This window comes from Rhinolophus hipposideros (assembly GCF_964194185.1).
Source record: "Rhinolophus hipposideros genome assembly, chromosome: 8".
Lineage (NCBI taxonomy): Eukaryota > Metazoa > Chordata > Mammalia > Chiroptera > Rhinolophidae > Rhinolophus > Rhinolophus hipposideros.
This window is the reverse complement of record NC_138054.1, coordinates 13,597,901-13,616,102: the sequence shown is the minus strand read 5'-3', so window position 1 is coordinate 13,616,102 and position 18,202 is coordinate 13,597,901. Positions and strand designations below refer to the sequence as shown.

Genomic DNA, 18,202 nt, shown 5'->3' with positions numbered 1-18,202 from the left:
ATGCAATCCATGTTGTCTTTTGAAAAGGAAAGTCCCAAAAAATGTTTATTATTTTAAAACTATTATTACTGGCCAGCTCCAAGTAAGGCTGTCACAGTGAAATTAAACCTTGGCATTATTCCCAAGCTTAATACTTATTAGATCTTGGGAAAAAGTGGGCGCTCCTAGTTTTAGTTTTCTTATATGTAAACTAGAAATAAAATCAACTCTCTCACTGGGCCTTGGGAGGATAAAACATTACATAATAAATGTAAAACTCCTAACACACAGCCTGACAAATGGTAGGCGGGCAACACATGTTCGTTGCTTCCTTTCTTCTCAGCTTCTTAAAGTAGACACTTTGCAAAGTTGCTGAGGCTGGCTGCTAAAGAATGCTAGATGCAAAAAGGAAAATGTGTTTCAGGCTTTTTATGTGGAACTGACTTGGACAGAAACCCAATGGCTATTATTTAAATGGTGAACACGTCTCGTTAAGAGACACAGTCACTTTTCCAACCTTGTTTAATAGTACAGGTAATGTTAACCCTATTTATTTTAATTTTGTATTTTCTACATGGCTGATTTCCAGTATAGTTGCTGTGATTAATGCCATTCTTTGAAATTAGAAGGCTCCAATATTTCTAACTTATGTGCAGTGTACAAAAGGGTGACATATATTTGAACATACCTTCGTGTGGCAAACTGCAGGGATGGTCACTTGCAAAGCGATCTAAGAGGCAAAGACTATGGGCTTGAATTCCATTGGGGCCCTGGGTACAACAGGATGTACTGATATGGGCATCAGACTAGGCAACAGGAGATGGAATTTTAGCTCTTGGTCTGCCACCATCCAGCTATCTGGTTTAGATAAGTCACCTCTTTCTCGAAAAGCAGGATGGTGTAGGGGAAAGCTGAGTCAGAAAGACTCATGGTTGATTTCTGGGTCCACCTCTTCATAGTTGTGCGATCCTGCTGAGTTTTAATTTCCTATAAATTGGGAGCAATCATATCTAACTCATAAGTTTGTGATTTTGAATGAAATAAACCTGGATAGCTTCTGGTATATGTGAAGTATTTAATGAACAAATTTCTGCTTCTTCTGTCTCCTGAGTCTCAGTTTTATCATCTATAAAATGAGCCAGTTGAATGAAGACCCTTCTGATTCTAATATTATTATAGATATTATACTGTTAAATGTAACATTAAAAAGATGTGGGCACTTGCTCTTGATATGTAATAAAGTATTGCATCTACTTATATAATAAGAATAAAAACATATTGTGATGGTGAATGGGAGGAAAACACATTAATTCCTAAATGTATGTATCTAAGAGGAAGGCCTGTCCAATATAGATTTGGTAGATATTTTATTTGCATTGTATTGTGTCTACAGATTGCCTGATGACAGTAATCAGATCACAGGTGATTAGACAGAGAGTCTCTCTAGTAAATAATGGCAGAACAGATCCAGGACCATCAACCCAGCTGGCAAAGTCACCCTTTGGGCCAAAACAAAGAATGGTTCACCTCTTTCTCTTAGCCCAAACTATGTTTGATTATTTCCTACATCAGTTAAAATTGATGACTCCAACATATGAAGATTTTATTTATTTTAAATTGAGACAGCAAATTGAAGATAATAAATCTGAGGAGCTTGATTAGGGTAAAAAAATATGTATGTGTGTGTATATATATATATATATATATATATATAAAGAATGTAAGAATATACACCGGGTTGTAAAGAGTACTTAGTTTTAGATGATGGATCTAGTTGAGTTTTGTTGTGTTGTTTGTCTATATTTTCTAAATTTTCTGTAATTGTTATGTGTTTACATTAGTAAGGAGAGAAAAAAATGAGCTACAAGTATAAGAAGCTCCCATAAGGACTCATGTGGATTGCCTCTCTTCACCCTGCAATTCAACCAAAAGGACAGTGACCCACCATTCCGTAGTGATAGTTTCGCCAAATAGGTAAAGAGAAGTTGAACCTAGAGGTTAAATTACACAAAGTAACTCAGTTGCCACATTTATATCTTATAATATTGAGACATTCTATCTACCTTTGAGAATGTGTGGAAATACATGAACCATGTATGCCCACACATCTTTCCTTCTGTGGCTCTAGTTGCCCATATGATGTAGTGGAAAGAATCAAAAGGTTGAAGATTATCATTCTGGCTCCATTTCTAATAGCTGTGTGAACTTGGGAAGTTACTTAATTATTGGAAACATGGATTACTTCATCTGTACAATGGGGATAATAAGTACTTCACACATTTTCTTTTCCAGAACTAAATGAGGTAACAAATACCAAGCCCCTGGCACATAAAATGTGAATGCTCTTCTCATTCTCATTTCCTTCTGAACATTTACACATGTCCAAATTACTGAGGTAGCATAGGATATGGGACTAACATAAAAATCAGTCTTGCAGTATGATGTTCGCAGTGTGGTCTTACTTATCAGAGACAAGGGTTAAAATGGACTCAGCCATATATGTCACCTATCAAGTTTAATCATGGTAACTAATGCTCCTCAAAAAACTCCCCCTTGCTTCTAACACACTTATCCATAACATCATTTTTGCCACTTTATGGAGCAGTTCTGGAAGTCCTTTTTCGTGAGTGTCTTTAGCTGTGTTGTCGTGGCGGCCTCGATGTCCTGAATCATTCTGACTTTGGGGAAGAGCCAGAAGTCGCACGGTGCCAGATCTGGTGAATAGGTGGATGAGGACACACCATAATGTTTTTATTTAACAGAAATTGCCGTACCAGAAGTGATGTGTGACACAGAGCATTGTCATGAAGTAGGATGATTTACAGCACACTTTAAAACACACCTTCTCTCAATTGTAGCTCATACTCAGCAGACTGCACAGAGCAAGTTGAAACTTGTCACACACTGTTACTAAGGTTCAGTGTGCCACTTTCCGTATTGAAGATCTCTGCCTTTCCATTGGATGGCACTCGGCTGCAGCATTCACCATATTTTGTGATCACAACAGAAAGGCTCTGTGTCACACATTGCTTCTGGTACGTCAATTTCTGTCAAATAAAAACATTATACTGTGTCCTCATCCATCTTATTCACTTGATCTGGCACCGTGTGACTTCTGGCTCTTCCCCAAAGTCAAAATGACGATGAAAGGTAAACGTTTTGAATCAATTCAGGATATTAGGCAGCCAGGACTGCACAACTAAAGACACTCACGAAACAGGACTTCCAGAACTGCTTCAGAAAGTGGCAAGAATGATGGGATGAGTGTGTTTGAAGCAAGGGGGAATATTTTGAGGGGGATTAATGGCAAGGTCTTTTACTGTAATAATTTTTTAAATTAAACATTCACCATATTTTTTTTTATCACACCTTATAAACGCTCACTCACCAGGCATCCATATTCTGATAGAGTTTGTTGTAAATTCAGAGGAAATCAATACAGTTTAACTACTGTTTTAAGAGTTTGAAGAAAGAAAATTTCTAGCCAAACTATGAAGAAGATTCTTTTGGGAGTTGTTAATTTTATTTTTAAAATCAAAGTTTTGTTGCTTTATCTTGGTCCTGTGTGTAAAGACTGTCACATTTACAAAGGGCTTAGAAATTTGAATTAGGAATAAATGGTCCTAGAAGAGATGAGAAATGGTAGGAGGGGTGGTGGGGTTCTCTCTTGGGGAAGCTGAGACTCTGCCATTTTCCTTTGTGGCTTAACAAAATTAAAACATGATTAACATAAGTGTTAACATTTATTAAGTGCATATTAGATACTTGATATTTTGCTTAGTGTTTTATACTTATTTGGTCAGTGTTTCCAAACTTTAGTCATTCCTGTATCACTTTTATGGATTTTGCTACATCTAAATATCATCCACATTATTATTTACTTCATGTTTTTCCTTAAATGGACTTTAGTCAGCCTGTTTTTTCCCTTGTTTTAAGCAGTAGCCTTGTTACATATACGAGGCCTAGTTACATATTTTTATATTTCAATGAAATATTTTTGATTTACATTTCTCTAGAACACAATCAGACAAATACATTATTATTACAAAAGAATATCACCTGAAAATTATATATTTTATCACAGTTTGTGAAATGCTATTTGGTTTTATTTAATCCACAACATAAACCTTAGGGCTAAGAATTCTTACTATCATAATTTGCATTCAAAAGGGAAAAATGAGGCAAAGTGAGATGAAATAGCTTGCATCATATCATAAGCTGAGAAGGGGAAATCATAGTTTGACCTCAGATCTGGTGTTACTCTCAAGTCCAAGCCCGAAAATACTATGACATTCTTCAGCCAGTCCTGGAAAAGATTTCCTTCATACATCCCAATTTTGTATATGCGATAATTGCAACTTTGTAAAAACACGAATATGTATGAAAGTGACTAAAAGTATAAAAGAATTAAAAGAATTGTGTAAGGTTGATTTTCTTTTCAATTTTTTTTTGGCCATAGGCTTTTATTTTACCATTTTGGTTTTGTAACTGAAAAAGGATACCTAGATCTGTAAAATAATCTCTCTGTGCATTCCTAGAATTTCAGAAGTCTAACTTAACACCATACTCATTCAGTGGTGTTGTATGACTGTGGGACTGATTTTTTACTGAAATATTCTTAAAAATATTAAAGATGGTGTTGGCCATGAGCTGATTTTGCTGTGCTAGACGTCCTATTCTTGCCTCTGCCAGCTCAGTCAGAGGTTGGTACTGAACGTTTCTTGGGGGGAAAACAGATTTGTTTGGGCAAATGTGGAGTGAGAATTCTTTTCCAAGCAGCTGAGAATTGTTTATGGTAACTGGGTCATGGCTGATGTTAGCTGTATGCAGGCTGTATCTTTACTCTCTTATACGCCTTATGTGAATGTAGGAGTTATTAATTGATTGGAATTATTTCATTGTATTTTCGTATGCTTTTCTTCCTGGCTGTTTCTCCTCCTCTCTCTCTTCCTTTTATCCTCATGCCCTACTTTACTTATGAGCTCTGAATCACAATACATGGCAAAGTAGATGCTTGCTGGGATCAAAGGCGCGGAGAACATTAGAAGACCACGTGCAGGTAAATTGTCCACACCAAGAAGGCAAATTTATATACGTTTCCAAGGGCACACTCCAGAAAGCAAAGGTTGGAGTTCATGGTTACCTGCATATGGATGGAATTGGCAGGCTGGCTATCTCCATAATATTTTTCCTTTTGATCTGCTTTCATGCTCTTTTTCACAGAAAATGTTCCCTGTATTAAACACAGGTTTGGAGAGCCTGGGTGTGAGCAATTAGAGGTCTAAAATGGAGTATGTGGGAGGTTAGGAAGGAAGGCTTGGTAGTTAACTTGTCATCCAGGAGTGAAGCACAGCGTGCTACTTCCTGTCTAGAGTTACAGAGCAAAAACCAAAACCCGAAAAACAAGTATCTACTGAGGATGATGCCTTGAGCACGGTAAAAACAAGGCTGTGAACTACATAAGTGTCATCTGAAGCACTTCTCAGAGACAAGGGCCCGCCCGGGGAACACAATCATTACAATCATTACACGTAAACTGCTTGGTGAGGACATCACAATGAGGAGACAGAGATGTGGCAGGTTTTGCTGTGCTGAGCAGGACTCTGAGGGCCAAGGGGGAGGATAATAGAGTGGTGAATGGGAAAGATGATGATCCAATTGTTAATCATGCCCCAAACAAGGATCCAGTTGCCTTGCGTCACTGTTCCTGCCTCCGTCATTACGGAGCAAATTAGACCTGCAAGGGCAGATATAAGACACATCTATGGCCATGATATTAAAGTCTCGGGGACAGACATAGGAAAGGAAGACAACCCACTCAGCAAGACTGCTAGAGACACCATGACAAGGCCTGCAGAGTGGTTCTCAAAGTGCAAGAATTTGGGGCGGGATGGGTGGTGGGTTAAGTGGATATCTATAGACACCTTCCATTGAGTCTGGCCGGAAGAAGGAGTGTTAATGGTAGTTGGTTTGAGGTTTAATCAGCCAAAAATTATAAGGACTGGACTAGGCACTAAAGACCTAAAGAAGGAAAGGAAAAGGGATCTCATCTAAGGTACAGCTCAGAGCTACTTTCCGGAATGTATTCAGAGCTTTTCAGTTGATCTCAATTAAGTTCATCAGAGTAAAGGTTGAGTGGTCACCATTTTCATAATTCTACTTGTAGGCAGAATAAATATCAGTGTTCACAGACTACTGTATATTTAAAAACCCTTCTAAAAAGGGGACTATTTAGGGACCCCGGGAAATCTATTTTAAAAGGTTAGTAATTCTCTTCACTAGTATACTAGTTCCCTCCTGCTGCATTTTCTTTTTGCTTTTGCCTTTTAAATTTCTTCTGTTTTATAGGAGCTGCTGCAGAGTTGATGACTCTGTGCTACTTCCTGCACGTCTCTGTATTTGAAAATTATTTGTACCTGCCCCTCCCTTCAGCCTTAAGCAGGATCTCTATTTTCAACTAAAGATGTTAGTCCTTTAAAGGTCTTAGGAGATTCTAGTTTCCAAATCTTTAATTGTCAAAAGTCCTTTCCCTGAATCCCAAGTTTTTCTTTGTAATGCAGATTTAAGCAGTTTCATTCCTTCAGTTCAACAGAGACATCTGATAAATCTTAACGCTTCTGCTGTGTACCAAGGATGGAACTAGGCACTCAGAAAATATTTAAGGAGATCACCATGATCTAAGTAGGTAACAGACACCTAAGGAATAATAAAACAATAGCATCGATAACTAACCAATAATAGTAACAATGTACTAAACACTTTATAGGCATAACTCTCTTAATTCTCAAAAAACTCCTAGGAATTCAAAGCTAGCATTACATCCATTTTGATCAGAACCCTGAGGCTTAGCAAACTGAAGCCATTTATGGGAGCTCACGCATCTAGTAAGCAGTGAAAGCAGACCAATACAATATGACAATGGCTATTATATAGGCTGAATAGAATGCTAGAGGAGAGAGGCCTGGAAAAGTCTTGTTCAGAGGTGGTGACATTGGGGCTGGGTCTTGCATTAAGCACAGGAAAGGAAATAGCATGAACACATTCTGTGCAGATGACTGTTATCAATGATTTGCAAATCAGTGAGTGCTACCACATGTCTTTTTCTCTTGGGGTCATGTTAAGAAGTCCCAGAGGTTTAGAATTAGGTTTAGAGTACATTGAACTCAAAGCTAAAGATTTAAAAGGCAGCTGTTTTGACAGATTTCACAAGATGGGTTAAAGGTGGAGCTGGGAAGCAGTTGTGTGTGTGTGTGTATGTGTGTGTGTGTGTGTGTGTGTGTGTGTGCGCGCGCGTGTGTGTAGCAGGGGTGGGGGGGGAGAATGACTGAGAGGGGGGATTCAGATGAATTCCTCTCTTTTTCCAAATACAACTTGCGAGACTCTTAGCTGCTCACTGTGGCATCCATCAGTTGTCAAAATTGACATTTATCTTTGTTGAACAAGATAATGTAGATGGCAGAAAGGATGCATTATGATGAAGCGACAATGATTATAGCACCTGGTTCCAATGCTAAGAGTTATTTTAGAAATGATAAAAGGAGGGAAATTGTGAGCAGGAGTCATACATTTGATTCCTAGTGACTTCAGTCAATTGGCTCCCTTCTAATGTATTTTCCCTTTTGGAGGTAATTTAGATGTCCAAGAATATTGATGGTCTTTGTGAAAAGAAACCTAGCACAGCAGAAGGGGTACTTTCCACACACTTTATGTGTGGTAAGAAGAGATCTGATTCTAGTTTTTACTTTCTGACTATAGGCTGTGTGATTTGGACATGTGGCTGAACCACTCTGAGCTTCAGAATCTCTGGAAGTGTGATGTGGTCATGAATATGACCTTCACTACCTGTGGGGTAGTTAGAGTCTGATATGCTTTACTTCAAATCCTGGCTATGCTGCTATCTAAATGTGTAGTCTTTTCTAATCTGTGAAATGAACATAATTCCTCTTCCTCAAGTTTCTTTCAGGATTAATGGATACAGTGAATATGCAAAGTGCAGCATCAGATACAGAGTCCAGTCCTTTTTAAAAAAAGTCCATTTGCACCTTTCCAATGGTTTGGATTCATTTAAAAGGAAAAGACCTAGACAGAGAAAGATACTCGGCAAGAACAGCTGCACGACACGCTAAAGCCTCCTTGTCTATAAAATGACAGGTGAGAAGTTCTCAGCCCCAGTTGAACACTTGAATCACTAGGGACAATTAAAGAGATTCCTCAGTGTGGGGCTCACCTCCAAAGACTCTGATTTAATTGGTCCTGCTGTGCGAGTCCAGCCTTGAGGTCATCAACGCTCACTAGGAGTTTCTAATGTGCACTGGATTCAATCATCGAGTCTCAAATTTTAACATAAATTACCTAGCATATTGTTAAAATGCAGATAATGCTTCTCTAGATCTGGGATGAGGACTGAGGTTCTGCATTTCTAACAAGCTCCCAGATGAAGCTGATGCTCCCAGATTTGGACCAGCAAGTGATGAATGATCCATACGTGGTTCTCAACATTTAGTGCTCGTCAGAATAACCCACTGGCTTGTCCAAAATGTAGCATTGGGACCTGCGCCTGGCCCTCACAAATTTTGTTTCACTTGTTTTAGGGACTCTCTGATCTATAAATGTCCATCTCAACCTCAAAATTCCATGATCCTAATTTTGTAATTTTATAGTACGACTTCCCTCCTATGTCAACCATTCAGCAAAATAAACTAGAGTCTGAAGTTGAGTATACAACCTATCATTGTCAGAAACCTGGACAATGAGTGAACTCAAGTTATGTGATGTCAAGACATGCCTGATCTTTTTGCCACGTGTATCTTCAACCTCTAGAGTTCAACTGAGTTAATGGGGACCTTCAAAGAACTCCCTCTGTGTGAGCAGGATTTATTGTTGACAAAGCACTCACAGATTAATCGGGAAAGCATCCTTCACCACCGGGAGATGAACAAATGACCTTGGGCTTTGGTCTGCTCTCTGCAGCACATTACACTTTCTAAAGCAAAATCCCCAGAGATGTGGGCTCATCTTCCCTACCTTGAGATCAAACCAAAGAAAAATGGAGATGGGAGAAAAAAAAACAAGCTGCTATTTCAGCAGAGAAAACTACTGACTTTTGAAAATTTCCAGGACTTCCAGACAAATCTGTTCCATGATAGATTGGATAGCTTTTTTCCTTCTTTTTCTTCTCACCCTCTGAATTCTTCTTGCTTTCACTAGCTAGAAACATCCTCTTCTTAGGGACAGGCTTTTTACCACTTTACAAGAAAATTTGAAACACAACTATGATGGGTCAAAACCATTGTAATTCTCATATAGTTGCTTTGGATAACCATTTTTCATGTCATTCATATAGAAAGGGTTGGTCTCCAAGAAGTTCATGGATTTGTAAATAAATTAATGCAAGAATGGTAATGGCGAAAATGAGATACTCAGACTTTATTGCTTTCCCCTGTACAAGTATCTATACCTGTAAGAACATTTGATCAGTCTGTAGAACTCCATAATGGACAACTCAAAAAGGCAATAATCACACACCAGTTAAGCTGACCAAGTTGTAGGTCACCCATCTTCCAGGTACTCTACTCCATACTGTGTTCCCGATCGGACCTTCTTGCTACAATGTTTTCCCGAAAGTAAGACCGGGTCTTACATTAATTTTTGCTCCAAAAGACGCATTAGGGCTTATGTTCAGGGGATGTCATCCTGAAAAATCATGCTAGGGCTTCTTTTCCAGTTAAGTCTTATTTTCAGGGAAGCACGGCAGAAGAGAGTACCAAAACAGGGCTACTTGATCTTCCTAATCCCTCTATACCTACGCTGGGTTGGCCACGTAGAGAGCTGACCTGTGCTGTGATTCAGCAGCAGCACAAGGCTCTCACTGCCGCAGATGCCACCGTGCTACCCTCCCACTGGTCCTCAGAGCCTTGCCACCAGTAAGATGTGGGCTTTGGTCATCCACTCTAAAACATGTGCATTTGGTTCAGAAAGGGATGGGTACAAGCCATTCTCCATGGCCTTTGTTCATTCATCTGGAGGCCTTTATCGGATGGAGGGGCTTGTTATATAGGAAAGACTGTGGAGTCTGTGCCGAGTGGAAGGAAGCTGCTGTAGGAGCCAGGGCAATGCAGTGACTAGCCCCACAGCACAGTGGCAGCAGAGCTCCAGAGAGCAGACGCTGGGGAGCGACTGGCCTAGGTGGTGGGGCTCTGGATAAGGTATTGGAAGGAAGGTGGCTCTCAACTTTCAAGTGAAATGAAGGACTAACGAAATAGGGAGTACCAAGACAAACTTACTAGTTTTCAGTTTTGCCCTGAGGTAGGTTTTGATGGGGCAAGAAAAATGATTGCCATGTTGCCATGTTTTAACATTTATTTAATTTTTCCCCCCAAAAATAGGAGGTTAAACTCCTGTAGCCACATTTCTTGTTTGCAATGCAATGGCTTCTTTATGAAATCTCAGAGGAGAGATGGACTTTTGCAGGGATGTTTATTTTATTGATTTGCTTATGTACAGCATTTCTACGTGGCAGATACTGTTTGAAGCATTTTAAAATCTTACCTCATTAATGCACTTAACAACTTATGAATTAGCCACTGGTATTTGCAGAGGGAATGGATTACAAAGGTTACTTTGCTTGGAATCACTGTATTAGACATAGGATTTGAATGTAGGCAGCCAGGGGCCACAGTCCGTAACCCCTGTGAATCCTGCCTCTAATGCTGAGGCAAAGGTTCCTGTTCGAGGGTAGAAAGACAGAAATTGGACTGTATCAGACTGGCTCTTAAATGTGGGGCCAGAGACTGCTGTGCTGCCTCGGCCATCATCATGGGAACTCTTGCTTACATGCAAACTCCTATGCCGTACACATGGACTTCTGATTCCGGAAGCCTGGGGGTTTTGGAAATCGACCTAGATGATGTTTAGGGAAACTTCCACCCTTACTGCAAATCCAACATTCTTTGATTGGAACATCATTCTGATTACCCTAAAATGAATGTGACATCAGGAAGCAGCAGTAGCTTATGCTACCACCACCTATACACTTTCTGACTTCCAGCTCTGGAGTCTAAACCAGTCACTGATGGCGACAGTTCTGACCACACCACCCCCAGCTCCATCTGCCAACAACCATTCAGCTGCCTTGAGTCCTCTGAGCCTCCCACAGCCTGCCTGCTTTCCTTCCATAAAAGCCCGAAGCCCACAGTCTTCTCATATGGTTAAACTGTCTCTACTGCAAGGCCAAATGGACCTCTTTATTACCTATAATTAACTGCACTCCTCTTCTCTGCTCTGCCAACAGTTATGCAGCTCAGGTGGGTGAGTCCACCACCGAACATTATTCTCCCATTCACACTGAATGGACAAGACCCAGCAATGTTTAAACATGGGAGTGGAGATGGGATCAAGCCCTGCCTCAGCCCCGTTTCTCTTCCAGCCTCCGTTTTCCATGTACTTCTAGTATCTTCTTCCTTGCAGACCCAGAGGAGACTAAGGGTTCTGGCCAGTCTCTTACCCTTCTCCTATTTCAGTAACATTTTCATGTCTTATGAAGTGGCTGAGAGTAGCAATGCTGACTACATGCAGCCAGAGGTATGAGAAGAATTAGCTATTACATCACTTTTGTGAATTTAAGCTCTGCTGATGAGTGCACTGATCCAAAGAAATCAACCATCCCCTCTTGGGATCATGCCCAGGAAACTGGAAACAGCGAAGGAGGCGGCTTGCAAGCCCTCAGGATTGCCATGAGAAATTGGTTTGAGAGCGAAGTAAAGCCAATTTAGAAGAGACTGTGCAGAAAGCCAAGGTAGAATATTATCAGTGCTCTGTGTGAAGTTCTATCACCACCTACCAGTGAAAGAAGCCAGCATTATCAAAACAGCATTTCCCTCTCCTGTGACTTGCAAGAATTCGACTACTTTTCTATTTAAGAATACAGGTATTGCCCTTCGCCTCAGTGCATCACTTGTACCATTTGGAATATACTGATTATCAGGTTGCTTTGACTGACTACCCCAACTATTCCATGAAGAGAAAATAAGAAATATGCTTTGAATTTCTCCTGCCTATCAAGAGATCCCATAAAACACTCCAGCTTCTTTCTGTGCTTTAATGTGGTGGCTAAACATTCTAAATACACCCTTGAACAGAAGAACAAGCAAACTGCAGCTTAATTTGCCATCTTAAAATATGTCATTATAATGTACACAGCAGAAACACTTCATCACAGTCATGTCCCTTACTGCTCTCTGAGTGCACTGTTAATTCCTTGAAGCAATAACAGCATTCATCTAAAACAGATAATACAGCATAGAAGAAGCTCAAAGCTGATATCAGGAGCTCCTCATCTGGCTGGATTTCAGTGAGATGGTCAGGGTGCCCGAGATCTCCTCAAGTGCAGAGCCTGCAAACCCAGCCTTTCCCGGGGGGCCGAAAGCATCCCTGATGTCTTTCAAAAGTATGCTTTGGGTGCAAGGAGGTCAGGGACTCATTTTCTACCATAGCTTTATAAGAGGCTTTTGTACCCAAAGTTGGGTAGGTTGCCTGTTCAACCTTCCTCAAGAAATTTGGAATTATTCATTCTATTATATGCCTGCCTTAATTTCAGCAACAGTCCGATAGAGGTTATTAGTTTAGAAATCCCAGTTATTGAAGTGCAGTAGAGCTCAAACTGCAATAGCCCACACTGCATTAATATAAAACCAACATACAAAGGAGAGGAGTTTCCTCTCTTTCTCCCATTTTATTACCTTGTGCTCCTTGACTGTAGAAGAATCGTTGAGCTGATTCAACATCCAAGAGTCTATGAGCAGACTCGACATCCAGAAAATAATCCATTTTGGGATAATCCATCCTTGATGTGCCAAAACCAGAGTTTTAAGACAAATCAGTCACTTGTATGCCTATGAAAGAGGAAAACAAACCTCACAATATTTTAGACTGTCAAATAGATTTTTAAGCTCCAAACATGTGTGTATATATATAAATTTTGGAATAAGAAATACCTCATTATAATATCCCATTATTTGACTGACACTTCCAATTCTAAAGACACCCATCAACATAGCTTTCCTATTGTGTGAGAAAATGCAAAATTTAACCTACGTTCATTTGCAGTAATATATTACACTCAAAAAAAAAACCACACAAACAAACAAACAGATGGTCCAGACTAAAGAGAGAGAACATACCAGTCTTTCCTTGCTGTATAATAACTGAAAAATATACTATTCAAATCCTTTGCTACCAGTTTTCAAAAGGTCTATCTGATAAATGACATCATTAAGTGTTAGTGTTTCTGAGTAGCTGATCCTCAATTGATCCAATGAATTCGGATTTCCCTTGAGCAGCAAGAGGGGCCTGGGAATCAGAGGCTCCACTCATATATGTTTTGCATTTATGACACATGCCGACATGTTTGCTCTAAAATGTCTTGAATTTCTTCCTTTCTAGTGATTCCCTCCAGCACATTTTGTAAAGTGCTACAGGATCATCACCTGCTTGCCCCTGACCTCGGCTGCTTTTAAGAAAGAATTCTGGTTTCTAGAGCAGTGACAATTATTTCAGAATTGCAAGGATCCCCACAGTATTATCATGTACTAGTCTGTTAGGCAGCTAATACACTTTATTAAAAAAACATTCAGTCTGTTGGGTTCTACTGAGCATATGTAGCCTTTCCCTGACACTTGCACAAATGAAATATCTCTCTGCAGGATGCTTTTGGAAAGAATTAATTAAGACAAAGTCATTGAAATCAAGCCTAGAAGCCTAATCCAGCTATTTCTCTTTCGAACAGTGCACATTTTAATTTAAGAAACCACACCTGGTAAGAGGAAACTTTTAACTATAACCAAAGTTACCCCAAGAGCAAATCATACTTACTGTCAAAAAAGAAAAAAAAAACAAGAAAAAAAAAATCAAGGGCTAACCGCAGGCAACAAAAGCAAGAGCAGTTTCAGCCAGTGTCCTTGATCTTACTAAATATTCCCTATGAAAGTAAACAATTTTGATTCTTTGATGAGAACGACGATAAAACATATACCATCCACTGGACTTGCTTTATCCGATAAAATGGTCAGAACACGTTACCTTAGCAACGGAAGGTGACGCCAACCTCAGCCTCTTTGTATCCTGCAGTGTAAAGGAAGAAAATGACCAGTTTCCTGTGTAAAACTTTGGCAGAAAATCATCACCATCAAAATCTACATGTAACTATCACGTGGGTCCATTCTCCACCTCCCTCCCAACCCCCACCCCCGCCCCATTTCTTATTCAGAGAAGTGTCATAGTCATTAAGAAATGGAGTTTAGTGTAATGATTTATTTTTCTGGTCCCCAGTCTCAGTTTGATTCGCAATTATAACAGAATTACACGATTAAATAGTTAATATGATAGGAAAGTTGTCTAGAAATTGTTGGGGGCACCAGTTCTTACCCTAATGCTGGGTAAGGGTGGTAGGAAAAAGTCATTTTAGCTAGCATATGTTAAACATCCCCTTGTTATAATTAATACAAAGATCAGCCATCGGCATCTAGGCTGAAAATAACTCTCTTGCCTTCTGTGAATCAGTCACTGGAAGGAGCTTAAAAAGCTGTCTGAAATTTCCCAGCTTTTAAAAGATGCCTTATAGCATATATCTTTTGTGAAATTGCCCCCTCCCCTCTTTAAAAGAAAGGTAGCCAAAAAGAGATACAAGAAAGGAAGTCTTCAAGTTAGTAGATACTCACCAGCACTTGTTGGCCCCTTTGAAGAGGACACCGTAGAGCATGAAACGAAGCTGTGCACGATGCTGAGCCCAGGAGCCCAAATGAACAGCCTCTAATTTTCCCTTCAATCTCAATTCAAGAGCACTGAGCAGAGGAAACTGATGGATTTGCCCATTTTATATTGTGATGAAACGCAACCCCTAAGAAGAGATCTGAGTGGAGCTGCTCTTTAGAACACATTAGACTGCTAATTTAAGAAAATTGAAAGGTTTTGTTTTACTGTCTTTTATGTGTTCTCCCCGCTACCCCCTCAATTTAATTTGCATTTAAAATTATGCTCATGTCTCCTCGGTTCTCTAAGGTGTGGAGTGCTTTCTAATCACGACGGCTGCTGGGGTAGGGTTTAGTGCAACGCCACTTTTATCCTGAGCTGCAAAACAAGGTGGGTAATTATAAACCGTGAGCTGTTTTCTGGAGTGAAATACAGAGCCAACATTTGATTTCACCCCCTCCCTTTTCCCTGGCCATTCTTCCTCTTCCTGCCTCTGATTGCTTGGTCAAATCTCCAGCCCAAATCATGCCAATCTGTCTAAATGCATTCCTCTCTGTCTGAATGTAACAAAATAATCCCAACAGCAAAAGGAAACTTTGGTTAGATACCTGAGTTTATTCTAGTTGGATATCCTCTTTACTCAACCTCAGTAAGGACTTTTAGGCATACTACTTTGTATCTGCTCACAAAAGGCATAATGATAGCCAAATACAAGCGCAATAGTGGGTTTTCCAAAACCCTCTTGCACCCTTTGTTGACCTAGCAGAATTGTTAATAAGTACCACGTGATGTGTGGTGTGTTTGTTCAGAAAAGAGAAGCTACATTTGAGAAGCCTTGGAAGGAAGACCACCCACCAGACTCCCCACTCCGGACTCCCCCCTCCCGTGTACAATAGCTGTGCTCACTGCTGGAGACAAAACTGAAAATCTGCTGTTTGTCTTGTGAGTTTTCCTACCCGGTCAGAACAAATCAGACACCAAGTTGGTGTTGCAGAGAGTTAAGCCTGATGAAAGAGGGAGCTAAGACCATGGATTATACGCCCTTGCAGGGAAAATCAACTTTGGACTCAGGATACAGGCATATCTTGGGCATATTGTGAGTTTGATTCCAGACCACCACAGTAAAGCAAGTTGTAATCTTTTTTGCTGGTGGAGGGTCTTGCCTTCAATTGGTAAAAATACGCAACACCTGTGAAGTGCAATAAAGTGAAGCAAAAGAAAATGAAGTATGCCTATGCTCAAAGCTTTGCCCAACCCAGGGACTTACTTTTCTAAGTTTACATTTCTATTCAGCCGCCAATGGAGACATGCCGAACACTTGACATTTTACAAGAGAAAGCTGTCTTCTCTTCTGATTCCTTTAGCTTACAGTAAGGTGTGGGCGACAGGTTCTGAACTCTCTATTGTGATTCTGCTGAATTGTGATGACTCACGAGAGAGAGAGAGAGAGAGAGAGAGAGAGAGAGAGAGAGAGAGAGAGAGAGAGAGAGAGAGAAAACAATCTACTGCTGCTGACAAATACCAATCATTTAGGTGAGCACAAATGAATGTGTAATTGAAGACAGACATTCTAAATTGGAAATTTGAAAAATAGAGTTGATTCCCAGGGGTTGGGGTGTGGGTTTAGAAGTCAGTCATTTCTGCAGAGTTGATCAAGAAAGGGAAATAATTTGGGGCCGTCCTGGTGGCTCAGGCGGTTGGAGCTCCAGATTCCTAACTCCGAAGGCTGCCGGTTCGATTCCCACATGGGCCAGTGGGCTCTCAACCACAAGGTTGCCAGTTCAATTCCTCAACTCCCACAAGGGATGGTGGGCTGTGCCCCCTGCAACTAGCCACGGCAACTGGACCTGGAGCTGAGCTGCACCCTCCACAACTAAGACTGAAAGGACAACAACTTGACTTGGAAAAAAAAAAAAAGGCCTGGAAGTACACACTGTTCCCCAATAAAGTCCTGTTTCTCTTCCCCAATAAAATCTTAAAAAAAAAAAAAAAAAGAAAGGGAAATTTGAAGTGTCTTACATGTAATATGAAAGGGCCATGATTTAAGAAAACTCAGAAAGGAAATTTTCAACTTAGAGAATAGAAAATGTATTTGGGAAGGGGATTATTCACTTGCGAAAAGAGACTTCATTTTACTAAGTATTAATGACTAGGTTCTTTAAAATAAATTGGCCAGTTTCTGAAATAGACATACAAAAAATTATTTTACTCTCTGGGGAGCATATCTATAGGTTAAATGTAGGAATATCTGAGTGAGGAATTACTTTTAAAGGCGAAGAAGCATTGTGATATTCAAAAGCCAATGTCAAAACCTGATCTGTTCAGCTCTGTTCTATAACTTTAATCTTCTCAAGTGCAACATTTATAATGGCCCATTGTTCAGAGGTATAATAGAACCAGACATAGAATACAAGGTTAGAGCTAGTATTCAGACTAACACATATGCAGCACTGAACAATTCAACCCCAAACGTCCCTGAGACATCGACTTTAAAAGTAAAATTAACTCAGTATTAGCATATCTTAGTGAGCCAGAAATAAATAATATATATGTATATATTTTTAAAAGGTCAAAGTAGAGTTATACTTTTAATTACAATATGAAAGTTTAGAACTATAAGGCTGAAAAAATAACCTATGATTATTAAAAATACATGACATGGCAGAGAGGTGTATACTTTTGTGTTCAGTTCGGTAATAAGAGGAAACGTGTGTGAGTGTTCTATATACAAAGGGAAGAAGTATTTGATTAATTCAAAATCAAGGTGTCATGCAGGGACTCATGCGGGGTCTCTGGTGCCGCTCCCCACACAAGAACTCAGGACATGGTGAGGCCAAAAAGGAACACCCACAGAACCATAGATAGGGGAGTCACACCACTATAGTCTCACTGGAGGCTGGGTTGGAGACACAGGAAGCAGCAGCTACACAATTCTGAACCCTCACTGCACTGCTTGCAGGCTCAACCACCAATCTTCTTGCTAGCCACCATTCACTGCTAGCGTAGCCACAGCAGTTATATTAGTGGCCAATGGCTCACTGGTTACAGCCGACGGCCAACTAGCCACAGCTGATGGCCATCCAATCACAGTTGATGGCCATTTACTACCTGAGCCAGCATCTTTCCACATGAGGCTGGGAGCCTGGAAACTGCACTTCTGGCTCTATCCCACACTCCACCCCTACAGAGTCTCCTCTCACAAGTTATGCGACAAGCGACTTCCACGAGGTGCCCTGTGTGAGGAGCCTGGAGGTGAATGCAATATCCTGGACACAGCCAGGCTCTCTGGGAACAGCCAGGGTTTCTCAAGGCACCACCAGTCCTCCTGGGCACAGCCAGACTTCTTGGGCTTCTTAGGGTACCATCAATCTCTCCCGGCACAGCCAAGGCCTCTCAGGGCACCGCCATTCTCTCTGGGCACAGCCAGACTTCCTGGACTCAGCCAGGGCTCTCAGGGCACTGACACTCTCACTGGGCT

General features: G+C 40.5%; 1 protein-coding gene across 7 annotated transcripts in view; it reads right to left on the bottom strand.

Annotated features, from left to right (window-relative positions):
• PHACTR1 (phosphatase and actin regulator 1) overlaps positions 1 to 14,992 on the bottom strand; it is a 504,389-nt gene extending 489,397 nt beyond the window's left edge. The window contains exons 1-3 of one of the 7 annotated variants that reach the window (XM_081056333.1): positions 14,694 to 14,992; positions 14,056 to 14,097; positions 12,717 to 12,869 (exon numbers count right to left, since the gene is read on the bottom strand). In XM_081056333.1, the coding sequence (XP_080912459.1) occupies positions 12,717 to 12,819 (103 nt within the window). In that variant the 5' untranslated portion in view covers positions 12,820 to 12,869; positions 14,056 to 14,097; positions 14,694 to 14,992. Of the gene's footprint in view, positions 1 to 12,716; positions 12,870 to 13,157; positions 13,238 to 13,848; positions 13,958 to 14,055; positions 14,156 to 14,693 lie in introns of those variants that run through there. The other 6 variants (XM_081056322.1, XM_081056326.1, XM_081056334.1 and 3 more) reach the window with 6 other exon arrangements.
• Between the last annotated feature and the right edge of the window lie 3,210 nt (positions 14,993 to 18,202).